The 25,169-nt window shown below is 40.6% G+C and overlaps 5 protein-coding genes across 10 annotated transcripts in view; 3 read left to right on the forward strand and 2 right to left on the reverse strand.

Moving 5' to 3' along the window:
- LOC104814844 (probable L-type lectin-domain containing receptor kinase I.6) overlaps nucleotides 1-3,876 on the forward strand; it is a 5,420-nt gene extending 1,544 nt beyond the window's left edge. Inside the window, exons 2-3 of one of the 3 annotated variants that reach the window (XR_002024252.1) lie at nucleotides 994-3,501; nucleotides 3,578-3,876. Coding sequence is in view for 1 of the 3 variants with exons in the window: in XM_019202700.1 (XP_019058245.1) it covers nucleotides 1,068-3,152 (2,085 nt within the window). In the remaining 2 variants the exon portion in view is untranslated. Of the gene's footprint in view, nucleotides 1-993 lie in introns of all 3 variants that reach the window. The other 2 variants (XR_002024253.1, XM_019202700.1) reach the window with 2 other exon arrangements.
- A 25-nt stretch (nucleotides 3,877-3,901) lies between these two features.
- On the forward strand, nucleotides 3,902-6,593 carry LOC104814843 (probable L-type lectin-domain containing receptor kinase I.6). The gene is made up of 2 exons (XM_010543054.1): nucleotides 3,902-3,994; nucleotides 4,251-6,593. Exon 2 carries the CDS (start codon nucleotides 4,423-4,425, stop codon nucleotides 6,451-6,453), a length of 2,031 nt encoding a protein of 676 aa, XP_010541356.1. The 5' UTR covers nucleotides 3,902-3,994; nucleotides 4,251-4,422; the 3' UTR covers nucleotides 6,454-6,593.
- Nucleotides 6,594-7,170: 577 nt separating this feature from the next.
- Nucleotides 7,171-10,040, reverse strand: LOC104814842 ((R)-specific enoyl-CoA hydratase). Of its 2 annotated transcripts, none has more exons than XM_010543053.2 (5): nucleotides 9,771-10,040; nucleotides 8,115-8,400; nucleotides 7,814-7,929; nucleotides 7,588-7,716; nucleotides 7,171-7,384 (listed from the first exon to the last, which is right to left on the reverse strand). In XM_010543053.2, exons 2-4 carry the CDS (start codon nucleotides 8,379-8,381, stop codon nucleotides 7,602-7,604), a joined length of 498 nt encoding a protein of 165 aa, XP_010541355.1. In that variant the 5' UTR covers nucleotides 8,382-8,400; nucleotides 9,771-10,040; the 3' UTR covers nucleotides 7,171-7,384; nucleotides 7,588-7,601. The 2 variants fall into 2 exon arrangements, with proteins under 2 accessions (XP_010541355.1, XP_010541353.1); XM_010543051.2 differs by having other exon boundaries at nucleotides 9,760-10,040.
- A 5,759-nt stretch (nucleotides 10,041-15,799) lies between these two features.
- On the forward strand, nucleotides 15,800-19,446 carry LOC104815127 (DDB1- and CUL4-associated factor 8). The gene is given in 8 exon segments (XM_010543449.1): nucleotides 15,800-15,865; nucleotides 16,036-16,225; nucleotides 16,799-17,072; nucleotides 17,418-17,556; nucleotides 17,646-17,778; nucleotides 17,781-18,136; nucleotides 18,516-18,725; nucleotides 19,234-19,446. Coding segments are annotated over 8 exon segments (1,581 nt in total).
- Nucleotides 19,447-20,910: 1,464 nt separating this feature from the next.
- Nucleotides 20,911-24,768, reverse strand: LOC104814846 (AP2-like ethylene-responsive transcription factor TOE2). 3 transcript variants are annotated; one of them, XM_010543060.1, is made up of 11 exons: nucleotides 24,554-24,768; nucleotides 23,798-24,341; nucleotides 23,538-23,563; nucleotides 23,406-23,436; nucleotides 23,218-23,305; nucleotides 23,036-23,136; nucleotides 22,856-22,953; nucleotides 22,584-22,747; nucleotides 22,255-22,368; nucleotides 21,532-21,818; nucleotides 20,911-21,239 (listed from the first exon to the last, which is right to left on the reverse strand). In XM_010543060.1, the coding sequence occupies exons 2-10, from the start codon at nucleotides 24,334-24,336 to the stop codon at nucleotides 21,540-21,542; spliced, it is 1,440 nt and encodes a 479-aa protein (XP_010541362.1). In that variant the 5' UTR covers nucleotides 24,337-24,341; nucleotides 24,554-24,768; the 3' UTR covers nucleotides 20,911-21,239; nucleotides 21,532-21,539. The 3 variants fall into 3 exon arrangements, with proteins under 3 accessions (XP_010541362.1, XP_010541361.1, XP_010541363.1); XM_010543059.1 differs by having other exon boundaries at nucleotides 24,463-24,768; XM_010543061.1 differs by having other exon boundaries at nucleotides 22,623-22,747; nucleotides 23,798-24,768.
- Between the last annotated feature and the right edge of the window lie 401 nt (nucleotides 24,769-25,169).

A 25,169-nucleotide genomic window follows, 5' to 3' on the forward strand; every position in this document is an offset into this window, starting at 1 on the left:
AACTGTCGACGGGAAAGATAGCAGCGGTTGCCTTTGTTTCTTCAAATTGATTTTGGATGGCCGGAGTTGAACGTAAGTAAAATAAGGAGTGGATTAAAGAATTAATCATCTAGGAAACGTGATTGCTATTATATTAATACCATTGCATTATGGTAGTCCACATTGAAAAGCAAAGTAGTTCACATCTTTGCCCGCTGCAAGGCAAATCAGTGAATATCTTTGCATAGGTTGGCAGTGATTGGCTTAGGATTTTTTTTTTCTCTCGAAAAGTATGATGGATTTGGAACGCCAAAATATGCGTCCTCAGACTGCAGTTTCCATTTATGACTTTTAATTCTAGAGCCATGACATGCTCTGTGATTGCGGCTGTATTAATATTAGAAGGTTGATACTTGGACTGAAAATGGTGGTCTTGCCTTTTGATTCAACCTAATTGCATGGTAAATTCTATTCCGACAATCTGGTGCATCTCTTTTCAAAGGCTTGATCCTCTTACCATAGACGGATTTCTTTTGAGTTCGAACTGTCTCTCCTGGAAATTATAGGATCTAGACAAGTATTTATGGCTGCAGTGTCATTAAACCCTCCAAGAATTTCATGGATATGTTTTCTCTTGCTTGTTTCTATTTTTGTATGATTGAACTGACTCGAGTCCTGGACACAGGTGCGTGGTTATTCATGCAAGAGAGAGTGATTGGTTGAAGTCGCCTTTATTTATTTGTTTGAGTAGGCATTTGGATAACCATGGTAGACTGCATAATATTTTATGGGCAGTTATGTCGAAATATTGGACGGCTGGAGTGTGTAATAATTTAGGGTAACTGTACTGTCATGGTATTCTTTAGTAATATCCTGCCTATAGAAAAAAATAGTTGCATCATCTAGCTGCCGTACCATGGGAGAGAAAATGTTAGAAAATATGGTGGACTTGGAATGCAGGAGACATGTTTTGAAATTCATGTCCTAAAGTTATGACTAGCTCTTGTCTTGCAGCTGGAAAGATTATGATTTACCACTTGAGCAGAGAGAATAATTCCTCAAATCCGGACTCTGTGTTTCACTAAACAATGGCCCGTGGATTGCACCTTATATGGATGATCTCCTATGTACATCTGATTTGTTTGTCAAACCAACAAGAGATCGAGTTTGCCTACCGTGGTTTTCATGGAACTGATCTTTATCTTGACGGGTTTGCCAGGATCCTCCGAAACGGGCTACTGCAGATGACCAATGGCTCGGAGCAGCAAATGGGTCATGTTTTCATCAAGCAGCCACTTGTATTCAATTCATCTGAATCACTCATTTTCTCAACACATTTTGTATGTGCGATGGTTGAAAAGCCCGGAAATGATGGCGGCCATGGGGTTGCCTTTGTTGTATCTGCTTCCACGAATCTCAGGAATGCAACACCAGCACAGTACTTGGGCCTTCCTAACATCTCAACAAATGGATCTTTCCCTTTTTTGGCTGTTGAGCTGGATACTGCTTTCAGTCGAGATCTTGACGACCCCGATGGTAATCATGTGGGAATTAATGTGAACAGTCTACGGTCCATTCTGACTGCTTCGGCTTCCTACTTTTCCAACACCGAAGGAGAGAACAAAAGCTTAACGCTCAAGAACGGAGAACCTATCCAGGTCTGGGTGGATTATGAAGGAACTGTGCTAAACGTTTCACTGGCCCCTCGTAAAGTTCAGAAGCCAAGTCGGCCTCTTTTATCAAGATCCATTAATCTTTCAGAAATTTTCCCACAGGGAAGACTGTTTATCGGGCTCTCTGGATCAACAGGGCAATTGGTCAGTTACGAATATATACTCGGGTGGAGTTTTAGCAGAAGCAGGGAACTATTGCAGGGCCTAGACATATTGAAACTTCCTCAAGTTCCTCGTCCTAAAACCAAATATAAGAAGCCATCTCCACCGCTGATTGCCCTGCTCATTTTGCTGGCAATGATTGGGTTAGCGGTTCTTGGAGGAGCTTATTTCTACAGGAGAAACAAGTACGCAGAAGTACGAGAGGCATGGGAAAAGGAGTATGGTCCACATCGATTCTCCTACAAATCGCTATACAAAGCGACAAAGGGGTTCAACAAGGATGGACTTCTGGGGAAAGGAGGCTTTGGAGAAGTCTACAAAGGAACTCTCCCTCTCAGCAGACAAATAGCTGTTAAAAGAGTGTCCCACGACGCGGAGCAGGGCATGAAGCAGTTTGTGGCTGAAATTGTGAGTATGGGTAGTTTGCAGCATCGTAACTTGGTTCCACTTCTTGGGTATTGCCGGAGAAAAGGTGAGTTACTTCTGGTCTACGAGTACATGCCAAATGGTAGTCTTGACCAATACTTGTTTCACAACCAAAGACCGACCCTTTCTTGGTCTCAAAGGCTTGTGATTATCAAGGATATTGCCTCGACTCTCAGTTACTTACACTCGGGTGCAAACCAAGTTGTTCTACATCGAGATATTAAAGCTTCTAACGTTATGTTAGACATAGAGTTCAATGGAAGGCTCGGAGATTTTGGTATGGCCAGGTTGCACGACCCTGGAGCAAACCCTACTGCAACAGCTGCCGTAGGAACCATAGGGTATATGGCAGCAGAGCTAATAACAATGGGAGCTTCCACTAGAACCGACGTGTATGCCTTTGGAGCGTTCATACTTGAAGTGACATGTGGAAGGAGACCTGTGGAGCCTGGAATGCTGACCGAGAAACGATATCTGGTCAAGTGGGTTTGTGAATGCTGGAAAAGGGCTTCTTTACTCCAAGCTAGCGATCCGAGATTAGGAGGAGAATTCTCATCTGCAGAAGTTGAAATGGTTCTGAAACTCGGGTTGCTCTGCACAAACGTTCTGCCAGAATTCAGGCCTACCATGGGACATGTGGTGCAGTATCTAAACTGGGATCTACCATTACCAGATTTTTCGCCGTATACTCCAGGAGTTCGAAGCATCCTCCTCCTCTGCTTCCCCCAATTCGAGGAGGCTGTCAGTACCATCAATCTCTCCATCCTCGCTCAACAACTCCATGTTTGTTACTCACTCAATCATGTACGGAGACGGAAGATGAAATCTTTGAACTCTCTTCATATTAATGTTATCAGCAAACATAATGCGAATCTAATCAGTTACAGCAGACTGTTTGTCCCTAGTATTTGAACCAAGGCTAGTGACATTGCACTTGCAGACTTGTATTCCAATGTGTTTGTGTTATACTTCTGCTGCTCTTCATGTATGTGACTAGTGGCTGACAAATTCGGCTATAGTTCCTCTATCTCCCCCTCCGCTTCTCTCTATTTTGTGTAGAACAATAATTCCCGAGAGCCATGAGAATTGATGAATTCGGCTTGATACCGGAAGAGAAGGAAGAAATCACGATGGTTTGGGACCCTAGCCTGAGCTTGAGAGTTCGCTCTCAACCTCCAATTGCGGGAAGAAAATTTGACTTCTCCCATTGGAAAGACATTGTCCTTGGCGCTGGAAGCGACGGAGTAGACGAGGAATTCAGGTATCTATGCATTTGTCTTGTATTCTCGGGATTAAGAGTAACACAGGTAATGTTGATTTTCATGCTTTCTTGTCAGGTTCGGCATAGGGGATACTGGCGAGATAGATAGTCACTTTTGCAATCTTAATCCATGGAAGATACGTTATGGGTTCTGCAGCACGTGTAAAGCTGAATGGAAATCCAAGTAGATCATCTGTTTTTGTATCAACAGGGTAAGAGTTGAAGTGGTCAGGAACAAAAGACCTGGTCTTGTCTGGTCTATTTCCAGATTGCATATTCCATCTTTGATACGTTCGTCCTACGTTGATGAAACTACATTGGATCAAAATATCAATACTTGTTAGGAAAATGGTAGAGAGGCTTTGTTCCCTTTGACTGCATATATGTGGTGCCCTGTTTTGCTGACCTTTGATTAGTCTCTGTTGAAAAGCTGGAGGATCCAGCCAAGTGTTTTACGACCGAAGGAGAACCTTACCTTCCAAGAAATGCTTTGGTATGAGTTGACTTAGATTCTTTCTTGTTATGAGATGCAATCCAATGTCTTAGGGGCAGTTATATGAAAACATATAGGAGAATTTAGAAGACCATATAACAATAAAAACCTGTCCTGTTTTGGCCTATTTCTTCCATTTTCTTAATGTAGAATGAATTAGACTACGTAATTATTGGTTAAACTATCATGGTTGCCTTTAATAATATTATCTTGTGGCCAAGTCAACTCATCGATGCATATAAAAATATATTTGCAGCAGCTGGCTACAATTCCATGTTGGAAAGAAGTGTTAGAAGATATGGACAAGTTTGAATTCATATCCCAAAGTTATGACCAGACCTTGTTTTGTAGTTGAAGACATTGTAGTTTACCCTTTTGAGTACGGAGAAGCTCTCCTCAAAGAAAACAGTCGCTCTGTTCCATAAGCAATGGCTCGAGGATTGCTTTTTATTTGGATGATACCCTTTGTTCATCTGATAAGCTTGTCAAGCCAACAAGACATCAGGTTTGTCTACACTGGTTTCGGTCCGACAGATCTTTATCTTGATGGGGTTGCCAGTGTTCTTTCCAGTAGACTTTTGCAGCTAACCGATGCTTCGTCGCAGAAAACGGGTCATGCTTTTTACAAGCAGCCATTTGAGTTCAATTCATCTGAACCATTCTCCTTCTCGACGCATTTCATCTGTGCTTTTGTCCCGAAGCCAGGAGTTATCGGTGGCCATGGGATTGCGTTTGTGGCATCTTCTTCTACAGATTTCACACAAGCAGATCCAACTCAGTACTTGGGCCTGTTCAACATATCAACAAATGGATCTCCCTCTTCTCATGTTCTCGCAGTTGAGCTTGATACTGTCCTGAGTGCAGAGTTTGATGACATCGATAATAATCACGTGGGGATTGATGTGAACAGCCTGAAATCTGTCGTATCTGCTCCAGCTTCCTACTTTTCCAACACGGAAAGGATGAACAAGGCGATACAGCTCGTGAGCGGAGATCCTGTCCAGGTCTGGGTGGACTATGATGGAACTGTACTAAATGTTTCACTGGCCCCTCTCAAAGTTCAGAAGCCAATCCAACCTCTTTTGTCCAGAGCCATCAATCTTTCAGAGATATTCCCGGATAGACGAGTATTTGTTGGGTTCTCTGCATCAACAGGATCATTGATAAGTTACCAATATGTACTCGGGTGGAGTTTCAGCAGCGGCGGGGTATTATTACAGGACATGGACATCTCAAAACTTCCCCATGTTCCTCGTCCTAAAGCTGGAAACAAAACTTCTCCACTGCTTATCTCTCTGCTCATTCTAATGGCACTCGTTGTGTTGGCGGCTCTTGGAGGAGCTTATTTTTACAGGAGAAACAAGTACGCAGAAGTAAGAGATCCATGGGAAAAGGAGTATGGTCCACATAGATTCTCCTATAAATCCCTTTACAAAGCAACCAAAGGGTTTAAGAAGGAAAGGCTTCTCGGGAAAGGAGGATTTGGAGAAATCTACAAAGGAACCCTCCCTCTCAGTAGACAAATAGCCGTGAAAAGAGTGTCACACAAACACAATGCAGAGCAAGGGATGAAGCAGTTTGTGGCTGAAGTGGTGAGCATGGGAAGTCTAAAGCATAGGAACTTGGTTCCATTGCTTGGGTATTGCAGGAGAAAAGGCGAGTTACTTCTTGTCTCTGAGTACATGCTCAATGGTAGTCTTGACCAGTACTTGTTTGACAACAAAGATCCGGGTCTTTCTTGGTCGCAAAGACTTGCCATTCTCAAGGACATTGCATCGGCTCTGAGTTACCTTCATACAGAAGCTGACAAAGTTTTTATACACCGGGACATTAAAGCTTCGAATGTAATGTTGGATGCTGAGTTCAGTGGAAGGCTAGGAGATTTCGGTATGGCCAGATTTCATGACCATGGAGCCAGTCCAGCCACAACAGCTGCTGTGGGAACCGTAGGATACATGGCACCAGAGCTAACAACAATGGGAGCTTCAACCAGAACTGACGTTTATGCCTTCGGTGCTTTCATGCTCGAAGTAACCTGTGGGAGGAGACCAGTGGAACCCGAGATGCCAGCTGAAAAACAGTATCTTGTCAAATGGGTATGCGAATCATGGAAAAGGGTTTCTTTACACGAGGTTAAAGATCCGAGATTGGGAGGAGAATTTTCGTTAGAGGAAGTTGAAATGGTTCTGAAACTAGGATTGCTCTGCACAAACATTGTTCCAGAATCCAGACCTACCATGGAAGAAGTGGTTCAATACCTGAACTGGAGCTTACCATTGCCGGAGATCTCGCCATATTCTCCGGGGATCGGAGCATTTACTCGGGTGGTTTTGGAAGCATTCTCCTCCTCCTCGGCCTCCTCCACGTCGAGGAGGTTGCCAGATCCCTTGAACTCGTCTTCCTCCTCCAACAACTCTATGTTTGTCACTCACACAATCATCTATGGGCAAGGAAGATAGCTTCTAACAAGACCTTTTCCTTCGTACAATTTCCTTCCTGCCTTGGATTTGTGAAGTGATTCCCCACATATACTTGTACATCGTATAAACTCGTTCTTGAAAATTGATGTATTAATTTTTCTTCCGTTGTTACTTGACGATATTAACTTGAATTTATTAGGTTTCGCAACTGAAAAATATTTTTTGAAATAACGCATTTTTCGGCTACACAATAAACTAGCAATCTACTAAACGTAGCAATTGCAATTTTTCAATAGCATCTTTTGAGTTTTCATTTTTTTCCCTCACAATGTAAAAGATTTCAGGTTTACTCTGTTATTTATATCCAAGAAAATAATCGAACATTAAAGGGAAATCAGATAAATAAATTTTTTTATAAGAGAATCCACTCTATCAAGAGTGACAAAAAGCAAAAGACAATTAATATTCAGGTATGATAAAGAAAACTCGATGTATCTATCGAATCCATCCACCAAAGTGTGTGTTATTTTACTATTCATCATCCGGATCCATCCATAAGCAGTTTTGCATTATCTCTTCAATCTCCATAAACATTCAATCCACAAAGAAGCCGAAGAGCTTCTTCCTGTCTCCCTACCATCCGAACCGATCACAGTTCTGATCTGAATCTCGTCCACATCATTGTGATTCTCTTTGGAATCTGACCGAACTATCCACATAAAGTTGCTGCCTTTGGTCTTGTGAAGTAGCATTACAGCCGACGAGGCCATGAGTTGGATCATCCATGGTAAGGTGATGAGTAGCGATCTTGATATGGCAAAGGGCTTGATGTAGATGAGGTTGCGGTGTTCATTCATGGCGGAAGAAGAGAATTCCTGTGAGAGTTGTCCACAAGAGAGTGGAGGAGAATTGACCCGGAGGAAATCCCTCCACAACTCTTCATTTCCTTTTTCTCTTCTCTCTTCTCACACTGAGAATAGATGCAGAAATATATCGAGTTACAGGATATTCAGACATTGTTAGAGAAATTAGGGGGAATTTCTTGTTATTAAGTAGAGATTATCTCTGAAACAAATAATTTGATGTTTTCCTTTTGTTTTTTTTTCCTCATTAGGACCCTATAAACCTATTGACTTAAGAGAGATGAAGTAGTTAAAGACAACAGATACTTACGGTTCCGTATTCTCTCATTCTGAAGAATTTGTCTGTAGCATCTCAAGATTAGGCAAAATGGCAGTGGCCTCACCATCAATAACCAGAAGTTCGTCGTGGCTCTTGAAGCATTTCGTCGAGAATTTTACACTGAAAAATCAAAACGGACGAGAGGGCCAAGGATGAGATTAGCTAGTTCAACGGAAGCGAAGGACTTTCAACACAACTCAGTTTCAGATTAGCTTACATGAATTTCTTCTTGGTTTCTCTCAGAGCCGTTGCTTGCACTGACCCGAGAATTTCATCCCCTACGTAAACCGGTGACCTAAAATGAAGATTTTGAGACACGTATACCGCTCCAGGCTGCAATAACAACAAAAGATTAAGAGTTTTAGGAGAAAATCATTTGAGTACACTTTTGTGAATCTCTATGATCTTATGTCCTGTGTGTTCATTTAAGTAGAAAACCAACCGGATACATCTGATGAACAATTAGAATTAGAATACAACTAGCAATGCAAGATGAACAAAACAAGAGAGAGACTTACGAAATGGGCAGAGATGATACGGGGAAACATCGAAGCAACAAGCATTCCGTGGACAAGACGATTCTCGAACCCTGCTTTATGGGCAGTTTCAGGATTGAAATGGAGAAGGTTCCAATCATGGCTCACCTCAGCATAGTCCTTAACATCTTCACTTGAGAACACCCTTGTCTCTCTTAAAACATCTCCGACTTTAAGTGTCTGAGAAGCGACAGAAGAAAAATATCTGAAAGCACAGAGCTTTGTGGAGAGAAATCTTTTGGCAAGCATCCCTTCACCTGAAGAGGAGCTGGAAAAAAATAACAAGTAGACCCGCCTCTATAAGCTAAACAGAGAAGATACCACTCTTACAGTTACCATTGTTCTCAATCAGTCATTTTGTAAAACACTTTGCAGACAAGACGTTGAAACGTGCTGAATTGCATCACTTTCTGAGAACTAAGATAATATCCAAATTCTTGCAATATATACAGAAACCAGAATACACAGGAATCTCATCTGTCTTTTGGCTCCACAGAAACTGGAAATCATGCAATATACACAAATGGAACGATATGCATTCTTTCCTCCTTTTTTTTCTATGTCAGCCAATCCGGAATGAAGAAATGCTAAGGAAACGAGTGAAAAACAGAACACAAGAACAAAAGTCTTGGGTTTATAATTTCTATGTTAAAAGAGTAAAGCGACATAAAATACAACTATGAGCATTTAAAACAGAATATACATACAGTACCGAAACCAGTAAGATAATAGAATAGGCAATCCAATTCGATCACACAATCGGGTATGGCATTTCGAGAGACCAAAAATCCCAAACTTTTGGAACTTTGAGAGACCCAAAATCCCCAAAAGTTCAATCAGTAATTTCAATTTTTAATGGTCCATGATTCATCTTTCTCGTTTATAGGGCGACCAAATCTCAATGCCTTCCTGCCATGAACCACCTATTCCAGCTAAGCTAGAGCTGGAATAAAATCTGTTCAATTAGGATCATGCAAATGCCTTTCGAGAATCAGAAACAACAGAACCAGCAACCAGAGACAAAGACATCATCAGACAAATTCTGTCCAGTTAGGATCTTCCTTAACCGAAATCTGTAAAGACCAGCCACACCCAGCAAACTAATGCATTCCAAACAAGAACATTTTCGAGTGAAAAATCTCGTCCGGAAGACCAAACACACACGTACAACCCATTAGCTTATCGGGTTGCCATTGTAATATTTTACAAACAAATAGGAGGATTAAAAAATGGCGAGCAAGTTCTGAGTTAAGATTTACTCTAATCATCACCACAAACACCTAAAATCATTGAATTCAGAACCTGAATCGGATCGGATCCACGGTACGGATGAAAAAAGAAACAAATATGCAACTGAAATGCATTAGATACAGAGATAGAAATGAAACTACGGCTAATGCACGATTCAAATCAATCACATTAACATAAAAATCTTGAACAAATCAATCACATCCTCTTCTTCTTCCGTGTCTATTAAATTCAAATCCTTAGACCGATAATAACTTTCTCCTCTTCTATTATCTCGTTCAAAATTTTGGGTATCCTTCTGATCTGAAACCCTAGTTTTCTCAAATCAAAAAAAAAATTTGGATCAAACCCGTAAACTTCGACGAACCCAAGTTCTCACCAATCACATACTCTGATCAAACCTCTCCAGTGTCGAATCCCTTCCTATCGCCGGAGATCTATCCGCATTACTCTCAACGAGACTTGTGGCTTCCACGTCTAGGAAATGAGGAAATAGCTCGATGGGCACATCGAGGACACATTTTGAATTTATGGGCTGATTCAGGCCAATTTGTTCGATGGGAGAAAGAGAGGAAGGAAGATTTTCGTGCCGTCAATGGAGGGAGATGATGGTACTTCTCTGTCTGAAGAAGAAAGGTTTCCAATCAATGATGGGTTAAACCATAAACCCATTACGCTTTTAAGCATATCCAAATGGGTTGGGTTTAGAATATAACCCTGACATTACCGAGTAATTCTACAGAAACACTGTTTGTCGTGTTTTTGTACAAAACAACGTGACGTGACTTTCTACAAGCATGAAACGGCACAATGTTCGTACTCACCTCATTGATTCCATCTCCCATGTCAAAGCCGAGCACACAACACTTTTTTTTTTTTGATAATCCGAAAATTCACCGGACTTTTGGTCCGACTATATCTTCCAGAGAACTGTAGAAGTCCAGGTGAATATCCTCTCCACATTTGGATTTGAATCCAGGGTGGAAGCATGTTTTGCATGTTCTCTCACCACTAGGTCACCCAAACTTGGGTGAGCACAATACACTTAATCTCACAACAATGATGAGAAGACACGCCGGGACCGGAAATGGATTCACGGATATTAATGGAAGTGAGATGGAATTTACCCATCCGAGATTGACTTTTCGTCGAATCTCCGCTTTAGAGGTTCTCTTTTTTTCTAATTGCACTAATAAAACTATCATGTTCTTCCGTTGGTACTTTCTACACTTGTTTCCGTTTTTTTTATTGACTTCACTCATCCATGCAAAACGAGCCAAGTTTATCATACTTTGATTCATATCGGTTTCTGGGTTTTGGGCATTTAGCTCTTAGTTATGATAAAGTTTTACCCTTTTCGCACAATTTGTGTAAAAGTTGCACAAATGATCGAATGGATTCTTGGATAAGTTTTAGTTGAATTCATGGTTAGGTTCGAGAGTTAGAGAGAGAGAGAGAGAGAGAGAGAGAGAGAGAGAGAGAGCTTGAAGCTATGTCGAAGTGTTGAAAATCAAAAGATGAGTTTTGGCCAAGTGATATTAGGGTTCACTCCAATTAAGCACCTCTAATAGACTCTGAGCATAAGGATGTTACGGAAGGAGCTTGGGTTAGAAGTCTTCAAAAGGATTCCTTGTAACAACAAGTAGTAGTGTTGAGAAAGATGGTGTAATCTACTTGAATGAATGATGAGATTGTGTTTCAATTGTGTTCAGAGAAAATGCCAAGCAAATCAATTTAAGTTCAGTGATATCATTAGAAGATTTTTTTTTGGAGTCCTCTTAAAGTTTTTTCTTTGTCTTAAACAATAACCTCTTTCCAGGATTCTTCGAGATATAAGTTTTTATGAGGGATTCCCATTCAAGTTCTGAACCATAATGGTTGTGTTAGGGTTCAGACTCTCAATCAGCTTCAGAGAGAAAATTCCAGTAGCTTTATTGATCACCAAAACCAGATACAATTCGGATAGTTTTGATTAGAAAGAGGCCCTTACTCTCTTCCCCACACAATTTCTTCAACAGAATATGCATAAAATCCCTTTTTTCTTTCTCCTAGCTATTTATACAATCCCCTCCTAACAGAAACAACAACTACTAAAACGAATCTAACTAACATCCAAACAACCAACAACATATATGTTATCTAAACAACCAAACAAACAAAACAATAGCTGCGTACCTTGCTCTCAGAACTTCACATTGAATTCAACCACTTCCCTCTGCTTCCACGGTCCTCTTCAAGCTCTTCCTACCCCTGACGTAAACTCTATAGTACTTATCAATACCCCCCTTTTTGTTTCAGCTTGTCCTCAAGCTGGAAAGTGGAAAATTGCTTGCTCAAATCTTCAGCCATCTCCCAAGTTGTCTCGTGCTCCGGTACATCTGCCACTCAATCAAAACTTCCAACAGCCCATCCTTAGAATACCTGAAGTCCTTGATCTCTTTTGGCTGCACTTGCAATTCCAGTTCCTCTGTCAATTGTCTTGGAATCTGGCTAGTTGCAAATTGCTTCCCACTGCTTTTTTAAGCTGTGAAATATGAAAAACAGGGTGAATACTGCAACCCTTAGGTAAAATCAGTTTATAGGCTACCTTCCCAACTCGCGCTTCCACTTGGAATGGACCATAAAATCTGGCAGCTAACTTCTGATTACCCCTTGCTGCTAGTGTCCTCTGTCTATATGGTCTGATTTTCAGATACACCCAATCCCCAACCTCCAATACCAATTCTCTTCTCTCTTTGTCAGTTACAACCTTCATTTTCTGTTGTGCTGCTTACAATCTCTGCTTGATCTCTTCTAACATTCTGTCTCTTTCCTTCAATGCCTTCTCCAATTCAAAATTTGTTGTTGATCCCTCTTCAAATTCAACAACACTGGTGGTTCTCTGCCATACACAATCTGAAAAGGAGTAGCCTGTAAAGCTGTATGAAAAGCAGTGTTATACCCGAATTCCGCCTAACTCAAAAACTGAATCCATTTCCTCGGATGCGTATTGGCATAACATCTCAAATACGTCTCCAAACATCTGTTCAACACCTCTGTTTACCCATCCGTTTGCGGGTGATAAGTTGTGCTATATTTTAGCTTCGTCCCCGCCATCCGAAAGAGCTCTGACCAAAAATTACTGAGAAAAATCTTGTCTCGATCCAACACTATCATTTTTTGGAAACCCATGCAGTCTCACTACTTCCTGTACGAACGCTTTAGCAACAACCATGGCTGAGAAAGGGTGTTTTAAAGCTATGAAATGTGCATACTTACTAAGTCTATCCACCACGACCAACACAACATTATAACCTGCTGATCTTGGAAGTCCTTCAATGAAATCCATTGAAATGTCTTCCCAAATCCGTTGAGGAATGGGCAAGGGCTGTAATAACCTTGCATGAGCCAAAGTCGAGTATTTTTAGCTTTGACAAATTGCACATTCTGATACATATTTCCGAATATTCGACTTCATCCCCATCCAATGGAATACCTTCTGTATTCTTTTCAAAGTTTTAAGCACCCTTGAATGATCTCCTACTACACTGTCATGAAATTCAGCCAAGATTGTAGTAATGGAGCTTGAATGTCGAGATATTACTAACCTGTTCTTATACCTCAGATTCCCTTGTATCATATGATATTTTTCCACCTTCTCTTGCCCTTCTTTCAGTTTGTCCACAATGTCCTCTAGTTCCATATTCTGTTCAATCTCTTTCTCTAACTCCTCCAACTGAATGTTTTTCGGAATAGTCAGTGCTAATGCCAGAAATGTTGATTCTAGATTTGCATTGTGTGGCATTCTGGACAGGCCATCTGCTGTTTTATTCTCCACTCCTGGTCTGTAGACAATCTGAATAACCCAGTAGTTTAGTAAGCCAACGTTGGTATTCCATACTCACCTCGCGTTGTTCCAGGAGGAATTTTAAAGCTTCATGATCTGTGCAAACCAGAAACTTTCTACCCAATAGGTAATGTCTCCAACGTTGAATAGCTAGAACTACTGCCATTAGCTCCCTTTCGTACACTGGTTTCAATCTCTCCCTATTAGACAAAACTTGACTAAAGAAGGCAATTGGTCTATACTTCTGCATTAGGACTGCTCCGATGTCAAACCCTGAGACATCCGTTTCAACCACAAAAACATCTCGGAAATATGGTAATCCAAGAACCGGAGCAGTTATCATTGCTTGTTTTAATTTCTAAATGCAATCGAAGCATCTTCAGACCAATTAAACCCGTCTTTCTTTAGTAAGTCTGTCAAGGGACGAGCTATAGTGCCATAATCCTTCACAAAATGTTTGTAATATCCTGTCAGCCCCAAAAATCCTCTCAGTTCTTTCACATTGCTTGGTGCTGGCCACTTTTGCATAGCTGTAGTCTTAGCAGGATCTGTAGAAACTCCTTCCTGAGATATTATATGTCCCAAATAATCAATCTGGTTCTTCCCAAATTCACACTTCTTCCTGTTAGCATACAATTTGTGTTGCTGTAAAACTGTTAGCACTTCCTTCAAATGAGTTGCATGTTCCTTTAGTGAGTTGTTGTATACTAATATATCATCAAAGAATACCAGTACAAACCTTCGAAGATAAGGCCTGAAAATCTCGTTCATTAAGGCTTGGAAGGTTGCTGGAGCATTAGTAAGGCCGAATGGCATTATTAAAAACTCATAGTGGTCGTCGTGCGTTCTAAATGCAGTCTTGTGAATGTCCTCAGCTTTCATTCTGATTTGGTGATAACCGGACCTCAGGTCCAATTTTGAAAACACCACTGCTCCATGTAATTCATCCAAAAGTTGGTCTATCATAGGTATTGGAAACTTGTCCGAGACTGCAACATTGTTCAACGGTCGGTAATCTATGCAAAACCTCCAACTCCCATCTTTTTTCTTTACTAATAACACAGGACTTGAAAAAGGACTCTGGTTCGATCTCACTACGCCAGCCTTTAACATGTCTTTTACTAGTTTTTTAATCTCTTCCTTGTGTGCATGTGGATATCTGTAAGGTCGGACACTTACAGGGCCTGCTCCTTCCTTAAGGTTTATTGGATGTTCTCGCCCTCTTAAAGGTGGCAGTTCTGTAGGAATTTCAAATACTGATCCAAACCCTTCCAACACTGCATGTAACACTTCTGGAAGCTTTGTACTCAGCCCTTCACTCTCCTCTAGTGCTCCAAATTTCACAATGTAACTCTGATCCCCTTCACAAACTGATTTAATCAGTGATCTAAATGTCACTAATGAATTATGTAAGGTAGGATCACCTGTAACTGTCACCAATGATGCACCCTGATTGAACTTCATCTCTAGTCATTGAAAATCCATTTGAATTTTTCCCAACTTCTGCAGCCACTGTACTCCCAAAATCATGTCTGCAGTTCCCAATTTTAAAGAAAGAAAGTCTTCTACAATTCCAGCTGTTGTAGCTGTAGACGTACTGCTTTACATACCCCACTTCCTCTGACTTTCATTCCTGTGTCCAGAGATACTCCAAAATGTGTATTGCTTTTAGGTCTTAACTCTAGCTTTGTCATTAACTTCAAGGATATGAAATTATGAGTTGTTCCACTATTCTATCATTACTACCACCTCTTGTTTTTCCACTGATCCTCGGACTTTCAGTGTCCTCGGTGAAGTTAAACCCATCACTGAATTGAGTGATAACTCAGCAAACTCCCCTTCTTTGCTGTGATTTTCTTCTTCAGTTTCCCCTTCTTCTTCCATGTCTTCCATCGGATCAGTCTCCTCCTCTGCCAGAATGACATGTAACTCTTTCTGCTTGCATCTGTGTCCCACAAAAAAATTTTCATCACATCTGAAACACAGCCCTTTCCTTCTTTTTTCTTCAAATTCTGCATCAAACATCTTTTTGAATGTTGACTTTCTCTCTTGTCCTCCCCTTTCCACATTATTTATTTTTCCTCCAATGATCTGTTTCCTTTTTTCCTGAAAACTGTTTCTGGAGAACTGATTCTGAAACTTGTTGTGATTCTCAGTTGGTATTGATATTGTTCGAAACGTCGATCTTGAATTTCCTGATCTGATATTTCTGTCATCTCCTCCCCATTTTCCCATACACACAGTACTCAGCTTACTGCCTTCAATGCTCAAAGCTACATCCACAATCTCATCCATTCCTCTAGGCCGAAATATTTGTAAAACCTCCATAATTTCTGATTTTAGTCTATTTTTAAATGTACTTTCTATCATTTCCTCTGGAGTATGGGGAACCTGGGCTAACAATTCCTCAAATTCACAAAGGTATTCCTCGACCGTACCTGTTTGTCGTAGTGAAAGGAGTCTGTCGAATGGTGACCCTACTCTCTTTTCTCCAAATCTTCTTCTCATCCTTTCTCTGACGTCCGCCCAGTCTCTAAATGGTTTCTTTCCATTCTGATAATCATACCAGCTCAGTACATATCCGTCTATACACATGGCCGCCAATCTCAGCTTCTCATTCTCTGAACAATGTCCCATCGCGAAGTATCTCTTTCCTCTTGTAATCCAGGCATTCACGTTCATGCCTTCAAAGACTGGCATCTCAATTCTTTTGAAATGCGAGCTACTGCTCCCAACGAATCGCTCTTGTTGACGGTGTCATTATCCTCTTCTGGTTTCGAAATCGGATCCTTAATCTCTTGTTCGACCTCCTATGCTTGATCGCACCAGTTTTCGAATCTGGATTGCAATCAGCTTTCGGAACTGAGTCGCGAATGCTTTGCGATCTCTCCGGTGCTATTGTCGGTGGCGGAATCGCATCAGGACAGGATTCCTGACGATCGCGATTTCCATCGAGCATCCGACAGAGTCTCGACAGCATCTGTTCCATCGAGTCGATTCTCGAGCACTATTTCTCTAGGTAATCCATCTTCGAACATTGTTTTTGTAATCCGTCCATCTTCGCGCACTGTTTTTGTAAATCCGCCATTGTTTCTTCGATTTTCTCGCATCTGTCATGCACTGTATCTTCCAATTGCTCCCAACGTTGATTGTTGCTCTTCGTCATGGTACAGACTCACTCTGATACCAATCTGTTAGGGTTCAGACTCTCTCAATCAGCTCCAGAGAGAAAACTCCAGCAGCTTTATTAATCACCAAAACTAGGTACAATTCGGATAACTTTGATTAGAGAGAGGCCCATACTCTCTTCCCCATACAATTTCTTCAACAGAATATGCATAAAATCCCTTTTTCTCTTCTCCTAGCTATTTATACAATCCCCTCCTAACAGAAACAACAACTACTAAAACGAATACTAACTAACATCCAAACAACCAACAACATATATGCTATCTAAACAACCAAACAAACAAAACAATAGTTGCGTACCTTGCTCTCAGAACTTCACCTTGAATTCAGTCACTTCCCTCTGCTTCCACAGTGCTCTTCAAGCTCTTCATGCCCCTGATGTAAACTCTGTAGTACTTATCAGGTTGCTTGTTATTTCAAGGGATAGTGAAGAAAATCGATCTTTATGGGAAACTGAATGGGCATGGGGGATGCGTGAATGTAGTGGAGTTCAACTCCACCGGTGATATGCTTGTTTCGGGTTCTGATGATCGACAAATAATGATATGGAACTGGTTGGATAGAAGCAGAACATTGTCATATCCCTCTGGCCATTGTGACAATGTTTTCCAGACTAAGATCATGCCATTAACAGATGACCAGAAAATAGTAACTTCTGTTGTCGATGGACAAGTAAGGTTTACCTCTTGCACTGTATCTATCACTCTTATCACTCTTCTTCTTCTAACCAAACATCGTTTACTGATGATATATTGTTTGATCTTCAGACCAAATGTTCAGACACAAAATGTATCAGTGGCATTCTCTTAAAGGACAATAGAGATATTAGATAAATTGTACTATTCCAAATCATAACTGCTTGAAACACGGAACTTATTTCAGATCTTGAATGGTTATGTCTCGATGTCGGGTCATTGTTTCTGAAATTTTAAACTGTCAAGGCCATCCAAGCTAGCTGGTCAAGTCAAGATATGTCTTGAATGGTTATGTCTCGATGTCGGGTCATTATTTTCCCAGGAGAGACTTGGTGAAGTATTGGAAAATGGTCAAGTCAAGATAAAAAGACTAGGGAGGCACCATGGTCGCATATACAAGCTAGCTGTAGAGCCAGGAAACCCTAACATATTCTACAGCTGCGGCGAAGATGGTTTCGTTCAGCACGTTGGTTTCGGACTCTTAAATTGTTAAATCTTTTCTCTTTTCATGAGCTCAATCTTGGACATTAACCTCTCTCGCTCTCTCTCTTGCAGTTTGATCTATGAAGCAACACTGCCACAATGCTCTTATACTGCCTTCCCTTCAGCAAAGGCTGCAGGAAACATCCGAGCAGGTTAAGACTAGATGCCATTGCAATAAACCCGAGAAAGCCTCACTATTTCTCAGTCGGGGTTCTGATGAATATGCTCGAGCCTACGACATCAGGAAATGCCAATGGGCTCCTCCTGTGTGTCGCCAAAACAATCCGGACAAAACCCGTCAAACCTTTTGTCCGCGTCACATCCGAGAAACCAGCAACATTCACATCACGGGTTTGGCGTATTCAAAGGCGGGTGAACTGCTCGTCTCCTACAACGACGAGCTCATATATCTGTTTAAAAAGAACATGGGTTTAGGTTGCTCGCCGACATCCCTCCCTCCTAATAGATTGCAAGAAATGGAAGAATCGGAAGTGTACGAAGGTCACCAGAATGCAAAGACCGTTAAAGGAGTAAACTTTTTCGGCCCAAATGATGAATACGACATGAGCGGTTCGAACCTGAGATGCAGGTTGAGAGACGGTTCCTCATCTGGTGGATCTGTAAATTATGGAAAATGGGTTCCTTACTGGAAGCAAGGGATCCGAGATTGGGAGGAGAGTTCTCGTACGAGGATGTCGAGATGGTTCTGAAACTTGGATTGCTCTGCTCAAATCTCTTGCCAGAATCCAGACCAACAATGGAGCAAGTTCTGCAATACCTACAAAGAAATGTACCATTGCCGGATTTCTCGCCATATACTCCAGGAATCGGCGCTTTTGCTCCGGCGGGTATCGATACATCCACCCTCGTAGTCTGTTCATCGGCACCCTCGACATCTTCATCTTCGACTCGTTGTGCTTCGGCCCAAATGATGAATACGACATGGGCGGTTCAGAATGTGGGCATATATTTGTGTGGAAGAAGAAGGGATGGAGGCTTGTTCGGGCAATGGCGGGAGATAGGTGTGTGGTGAATCAGGTTGAGCCACATCCGTACATACCAGCTCTTGCTACCTGCGGGATTGAGGCGAACGTTAAGCTCTGGGCTCCGATGTCAAATGATATTCCTTCTCTACCAGTAGATATTGATAAGGTATGGGTAGTATGTACTTTATACTTGTTTTACACTCTGATTTAATGGGCACTTAGTGGAATATATCAAATATGCACACTGGTTCTGAGGGGGCGGTGGATACATCCAAAGGTCTTCGGAGTACGAGTACCGAACCCAAGAACTATTTTAAAAATAACATATTTATAACAAAAATGCATAATATCCTCAACAGATGCACACAAGTATTGGTTCGATTTTTAACTATCCATATCCGCGGAAGATCGGATACCCAAAAACTTGGCATCCATGGATCGGATATCCGATTTTCGAGATTAGTCAAGCAAAAAGATATGAACAAGTTATCATCAGATAGACATAAATAAGCTGCAACGCACTTTCTGGGTGGCAACAATGCATGTCTATAGAAAACCGGATTTAGAGTCACGTGTTTTCTCTAGTGGTTGTGTAGCAAAGGGATATTTAGATTCGTGTGTGTTTTTCCAGCCCTCTAAACGCAATGGATGTCCTTCTGTGATCGTTCTTGCAGATTATGGGATCGAACAGAGTGGGGAGAGAGGGCCAGTCGAGGGTGACACTTACACCCGATGTGATCATGCATGTCCTCCGGCTTCAGAGACGTCAGACTCTGTTTTACGTCGAGAGAAGATACGACGGACCTTATTCGGATACCGACGATGCCCGTTTCGTGGCGGGTTTGGTCGGATATGACGAGTCCTCCAGAGACTGCAACATTAGTTAAAACAAGAAAAGAATTGTCAGAGTCCTGAAGGAAGAAAGGTTGTGCCTGCATGCGGTGTATGTAGTTCATTCGGTGGTTATTACTGTTTACATGTTTCTCATGCTAATAATATATGGTGATGTCTTTTTTGCTTTTCGGTTTGTGTGTAATAACTTACACTGACATTATATCAAAAATACCCTTACTTTGCTATTTCTACTTCAACACATACTCTTCTCCAATTGTGACCATGTGATTCAAAATATAGTGTGATCACATTTTGATTTTATTGATTATAACGTTAAATTTATGGTGATCTCACTAATTATTTAACGTTATATATTGTATATCTTACTAATTATTTGATTAAAACATCATAAATTTAATGTTATGAGTAATGCGATCAACATGTAAACATAACATGTAAACATACTATATTTTGGGTCATATGGCTCACATGGTCACAACCGGTGGATATGTGTTAAAATAGGAATAGCAAAATAAGAGTATTTTTGATAATAGCCGATGAACATGTTCCTGTTCGAAACTTAGTTTTTTATAGAAATAAGAATTCAGATTTTGTTTTAGGATAAAAATAGTTTAGATATTGAGAAATTCGGAATTTTTCTTTAAATTTCGTCGAAAAATAAAATCAACACTTATGGCCGCAAATTCCCCCGCCACAACCCCAGCGTAAGAAGAAAAAACAAGAACATTTTTCATTTTACACTAAAAGTTGAGTTCAGATCGATTCAGATAAATGAATTATCTGATTAATATTTAAGTAAACTGATCGAGACTAAGAAGATTAGACCATTAAGCTAATTGGTCCAAAAGAATTTTTAATTATTACTAATTAATAACATAAATATTTTCAATATATATATATATATATACGACAGTTGTGTAAAAAAATAGATATTATTAGTATTACTGTAAATATTTACCACAATCAATAACTTTCTATTGTTGTCTATGATGTGTGTGTGTATATATAGAGAGAGAGAATATAAACTAAGCTTTATTCGACTGATAGATAGTGTGACTACATTGGACATTGAGCTCAATTCAAATTGTGGTCACCTTAGTAGTGCAATTTTCCACTTTCGTGTTTTTTTTTTTACCAAAAAAAAAACGGAAAAAAACATAACGCTCCAAGTCCATGCAGAATGCTTTGTTAATATCTTTTGATATCCTTGAACATTTAACCCGAGTGAACACATAATAAAAAAAAAAGGATAAGGAGACAATTAAGTTACATTATTAAATTTTAGATTGAGAAATAAATTACGTGAAACTAATCCAAACAAAGTTAATATAAAAATTGAATGATGATACTTTTATAAATCTAAAAAACCGAATTGGAATTGAATTTTCTTCAAAAAAACTATTTTTCTTTATAAAAATTAAAACTGCAACAATCAAATCTAATATATAAACAAATGAGTATAAATTTTTTTAAAACTAAAAAATAACAACAGAATCGAATTTTCAAGCATATTTATTTGTTAGTGAAATACCCACGTGAAAAAAGCACGAATTTTTCAAGCATATCGCGGTAATAAAAAAAAACAATCCGGGTTTGGGTCTCTGTCGTTGCCACCTAAAAACAAACCCCGAATACAAAAATTCAAAAAAAAGGGAGAAAAAAAAAAACAGAAAAAGAATGGAACAGTGTAGTATAGTACGCATGAGGTGAATCCATTGGCTCAGTGTCGCCGGTTCAAGCCTATCTATTCATGGCCAAGTTCCGACAGCTTCTTCCAATAGTTACGGGATCTGAAACCTGATTGGATCCTTCATTTATGTTTTCACTGTCAAAAAATAGGACAGAGATTAGCATATGCAGAAAAGAAAACTTCAAGTTTCATGATTTTGCTTTTGATTATATATATATATATATATATAGATATATATATCCCAAACTTCCAAGTTTTGTCCATGATTCGCGTTAATAATCTATCAGAATCGTGTCTCTAACCAAATACACATCACTTGTTTTGAAGGTTTCCGTTTTCAATGTGTGTCAATATCATGCAAGGGTGGTTTTCTATTAGACAGGAGAGAGCGGCAATTAGTGAACCAAACATTGCCAATAGTTATTACCTTGATAGCTATGGCGGAGGATGTGGGGGTTGCATGAGATGGTGGTACGGGTGAGATGTGTTACCCGCAGTGGATGGGGAGGCCAAGTAGAGGCCGAAGAGTGTTAGATTGGAGAAGGGTCGAGGAGGAAGGAAAGAGGCGGTGGATGAAAAAGGTGTGGCCGAGACTGAGAATCCTGATGATGCTGCATTGCCCAACAATGGCTGACTTTGCGCTTGCCATATCCTGGTAGGAAACGTTTGCTGTCGAGAACGTGACTCGACGATACCTTCCTCCAGTTTCCTTTCCTGCAAAAAGAAAAGAACGGAAACCGTAATCTCAACACGAGAAAGAAAGAAAAAAAACATCTACTCTCTTCAGTCCACATTCTAGTCATTGATATTGTATGGGTTATCCAAAGTTGCAGTGGAGAACTCATAGCCATTACACCTTATAACCCGCAATTTCTGAAAGAAAACCCTACAAACCGACAATATAAATTAGGCCAAGACTCTGCGAGTGATGAATATCTTACACCATCAATATTATACGTACCCTTCTTAAAAGCTAAATGAATTCACTAAACGTGGGAATTGTTCATTGGCCTGCTGAATTTTGGATCAGTTTAAGGCAGATGTCATAGAGATTTTAGCAATAAGATACAGAAGATTGTGTGTCTTATGAGTCTGAGGAAATATATATACACAGATATCAATACCACGGGATGTGTTCATTGGAAAGTACCTCGGCTGAAAAGCAAGGGTAAGGTGATGCATTCCAGGGAATAGGATGGTCCGAACCCCTCTTCAAGAAATCGAAAGGCGGATTGTGCACTGCAACAGCCATGCGGTTCTCCAACTGTGATCATAGTTCGAAAGGAAGCATGGTGAATTTTGGGTCAAGGAAGAACCACAAAACTCAAGGTAGGAAGGATTCTTTTATTCTGATAACTAGAGGAAGAAGTAAATGTTGAAACAAATCTAGCAACAAATTTTGCATCTTCTGATTTGTAGAATTGCAATGAGAAATAGTGGAGAAAGTGGTTCAACTACACGTTCAGTCGATATGCTTACGATGAAGTATAATAGTGAAGTATATGTAGGAGAGTGCACCTTGGAGTCCCATCCACCTACAATATCAGTATGGTCACGATGAAGCTGGAGGCTCCTCTCATTTTGCTGTGGATAATTCCCGACAGGAGGAGATATTCCCAAGTTGAGGTCAAGTTTTACATGAGCTGGACAAAAAAAAATCAGTAACGAAGCCAACAAGAAGTCATTTCTAAAATGTCGTGGCAAGATATCAAAGATTTGGGGAACAACTATATAATGGCATAGAGTAATACCTCTATTACTTGCCTCAGGTATCATCTGATAAGCACGAGCCTCAATATTGGCAGTTGCGTTCCTTTCATTCCATTCGATGGCTGCTTTGTCATAAGCCCTAATGTCCAGAAGATCCAAACTCATTAGAATTGAAAAAGACCAGATGGTTCATTTGAGCTTTGTCCATTTGAGCTCCCCACCTGCCAAATTTTGCTCCTTGATATCTTGAACCACCCCTTGAGAAGCCGGTACTTTGACGGCGAAGTATTTGCACAAATTCCTCCTTGGTAAGATTCGCCATCTGTTAAAGTTTTGAGATCAGCTAACAACATATGAAAACAGGTATATAACCATTTTACTTTTCGACAAATGGCATTCAAACCCGTTTGGTATCATCTTCGTAATCGCTAACACTGAAATTGATATCAGCGTCCAAACCCCGGAACTTAATTGCAGCCTGATCATAGGCCCTACATGAGAGAAGAGAGATGCTGAATATACTAGTTACTTATCGCAATATTAAACAGAACCTATGTATATATACAAAACACAAGTTTCTGTAGGTGTTACCTAGCTGCAGCATGAGCAGTGTCAAACCCACCTGCAGAATCCAAAAGTTGAGTTTATTACAAGACAAAAGAACACAACAGAAATCAGTTTGCAGTAACACATGGTAAACTGATCGAATGAATGAATCCATACCCAAATATACTTGTTTACCGCAATCCCTGCACAAACAATTACACAAATTGAGAAAAAAGAAAAGTTAGTACAAAAACGGAGGCTCGAGCCTGGACTTGAAAGACAGAGATTAAGGTATCTCAAATTGATGCCAACAATGATATGCTTAACCCCACTTCGACCATGACCATGACCAGATTCGACCAAAGCTTATCAATGAAGGCGCATCAAGAATCCGTGTCATCGATAACTTGAAAAAGACAACAGAAAGATAAGATTACCAGATATGTGATTCCCATCTCCCAGTCCTCCTGTAGAACGTAACGCCTCTGTACTGCGAGCTCTTAGACCTTGGCCCTCTCCGGCTTTTCTTCACCGGCCGTGAAGTTTGCTGCATCTCCCGCTTCGCACCGCCGCCGACGCCATGTCCGAGAATCTCACCAGCTTGTTTCCAACTCTGGAAGGAAATATCAACGGAGTTTTTGCAACTTTGTTGCTCCGAAATCAGACAGCCCCTGCCATTTCCGTTACCTCCAGTGACCGGAAAGAGCTCCTTGGTCATCACTACTTCCTTCTCTGCTTCTCCTTCTCTGTCTCCACCTTTCAGTATATCAAAATGGAACGTGACGGCGCGTGTGGAGCACGATTCTTCTTCCCCGTCGACGCAGTTAGTCCCATCGGCGTTGACGACGGAGGAGTTCGAAGTCACCGATTCATCCATCTGATTCGACACAACACCCGAAATCCCCTTGTCCCTGGCGGAGTCTGCTCCCTCCTGAATCGATTCCGCCGAACCGACCTCCAGATTGAGATCCAGCATCAAATCTCAACACAATCAACACAAATTCCAACTCAACTTCCTCAACTCACAGAAGCAAAAGCAATTTCGTTAAGCGATTTCGCATTCATTCATCAAGCTGTTCGTATAGCTCTCACATATTCTCACCAAAGCTATAAATCAAATCGGTGAACCACGACCAAAACTCTCATTTTAATTGCGACACCCACGGGCACGTATAACCGGACAGAGAAAAAACCTAGAATAGCGAGATTGAAGGTCCTTCCGAGTCCCGACCAGGAATGACTGGAAAGCCGCTGACGATCGGAAAATCGTCGATCACGCCGGAGAACGATGAGACTGAGGAGTCATCGCCGTGAGAGTTCCCGGCGAAGTCAATGAGGCGATAAGGAGCTCCGACGGCCGGAGATAAACCGTCGGCGATAGAGACGGGTTTTGTTGGGACGTGAGGTTAAGCACTATGGAGCCCGCACTTAAGTGGCGAGAAAAGGAATATAAATTTGTTCCTCTTTCCCGGTTACTCCGGTCTCCGGTTCCCGAATTTTTGTTTCATTAAGTTCGATATCTAAAGTAATAATAAAATTATGATGGTGTAAGTAAATTTGTTCGAATTTGAAAATTTACAGAAAAAAGCGTGTACAATAGTTTGAATTGCCTTACGAATGGATATAGATATTTTGTTAATTTTGATTACAAATATAATTAAGCCTAATTATGTTCTCATAAATATTTTTAGAAATACCAATAAATTATTTTGAAATATATTATAGGAATTAGTGAAATAATTGAGTGCCATGCATGAATGTTCACATCATACACAGAGTAAGAAAAGAGTATCATTGTTAAAATTATAA

The sequence above is a fragment of the Tarenaya hassleriana genome, unplaced genomic scaffold (genome assembly GCF_000463585.1).
Source record: "Tarenaya hassleriana unplaced genomic scaffold, ASM46358v1 Cleome22, whole genome shotgun sequence".
In the NCBI taxonomy this organism is placed as follows: domain Eukaryota; kingdom Viridiplantae; phylum Streptophyta; class Magnoliopsida; order Brassicales; family Cleomaceae; genus Tarenaya; species Tarenaya hassleriana.

Bases quoted from the DNA above. Each gene is read 5' to 3' on its own strand.
- LOC104814842 (XM_010543053.2), bottom strand. From the start codon at position 8,381: ATGCTTGCCAAAAGATTTCTCTCCACAAAGCTCTGTGCTTTCAGATAT. The intron at 7,930-8,114 runs GTAAGTCTCTCT...TTGTTATTGCAG, and splicing joins GTATCATCTCTGCCCATTTC to CCTGGAGCGGTATACGTGTC. The intron at 7,717-7,813 runs GTAAGCTAATCT...TTGATTTTTCAG, and splicing joins GAAACCAAGAAGAAATTCAT to TGTAAAATTCTCGACGAAAT.
- LOC104814846 (XM_010543060.1), bottom strand. From the start codon at position 24,336: ATGCTGGATCTCAATCTGGAGGTCGGTTCGGCGGAATCGATTCAGGAG. The intron at 23,437-23,537 runs GTATGGATTCAT...TGGATTCTGCAG, and splicing joins CGGTAAACAAGTATATTTGG to GTGGGTTTGACACTGCTCAT. The intron at 21,819-22,254 runs GTACTTTCCAAT...TTCTTTTTGCAG, and splicing joins ACCCTTGCTTTTCAGCCGAG to GAAAGGAAACTGGAGGAAGG.
- LOC104814843 (XM_010543054.1), top strand. From the start codon at position 4,423: ATGGCTCGAGGATTGCTTTTTATTTGGATGATACCCTTTGTTCATCTG.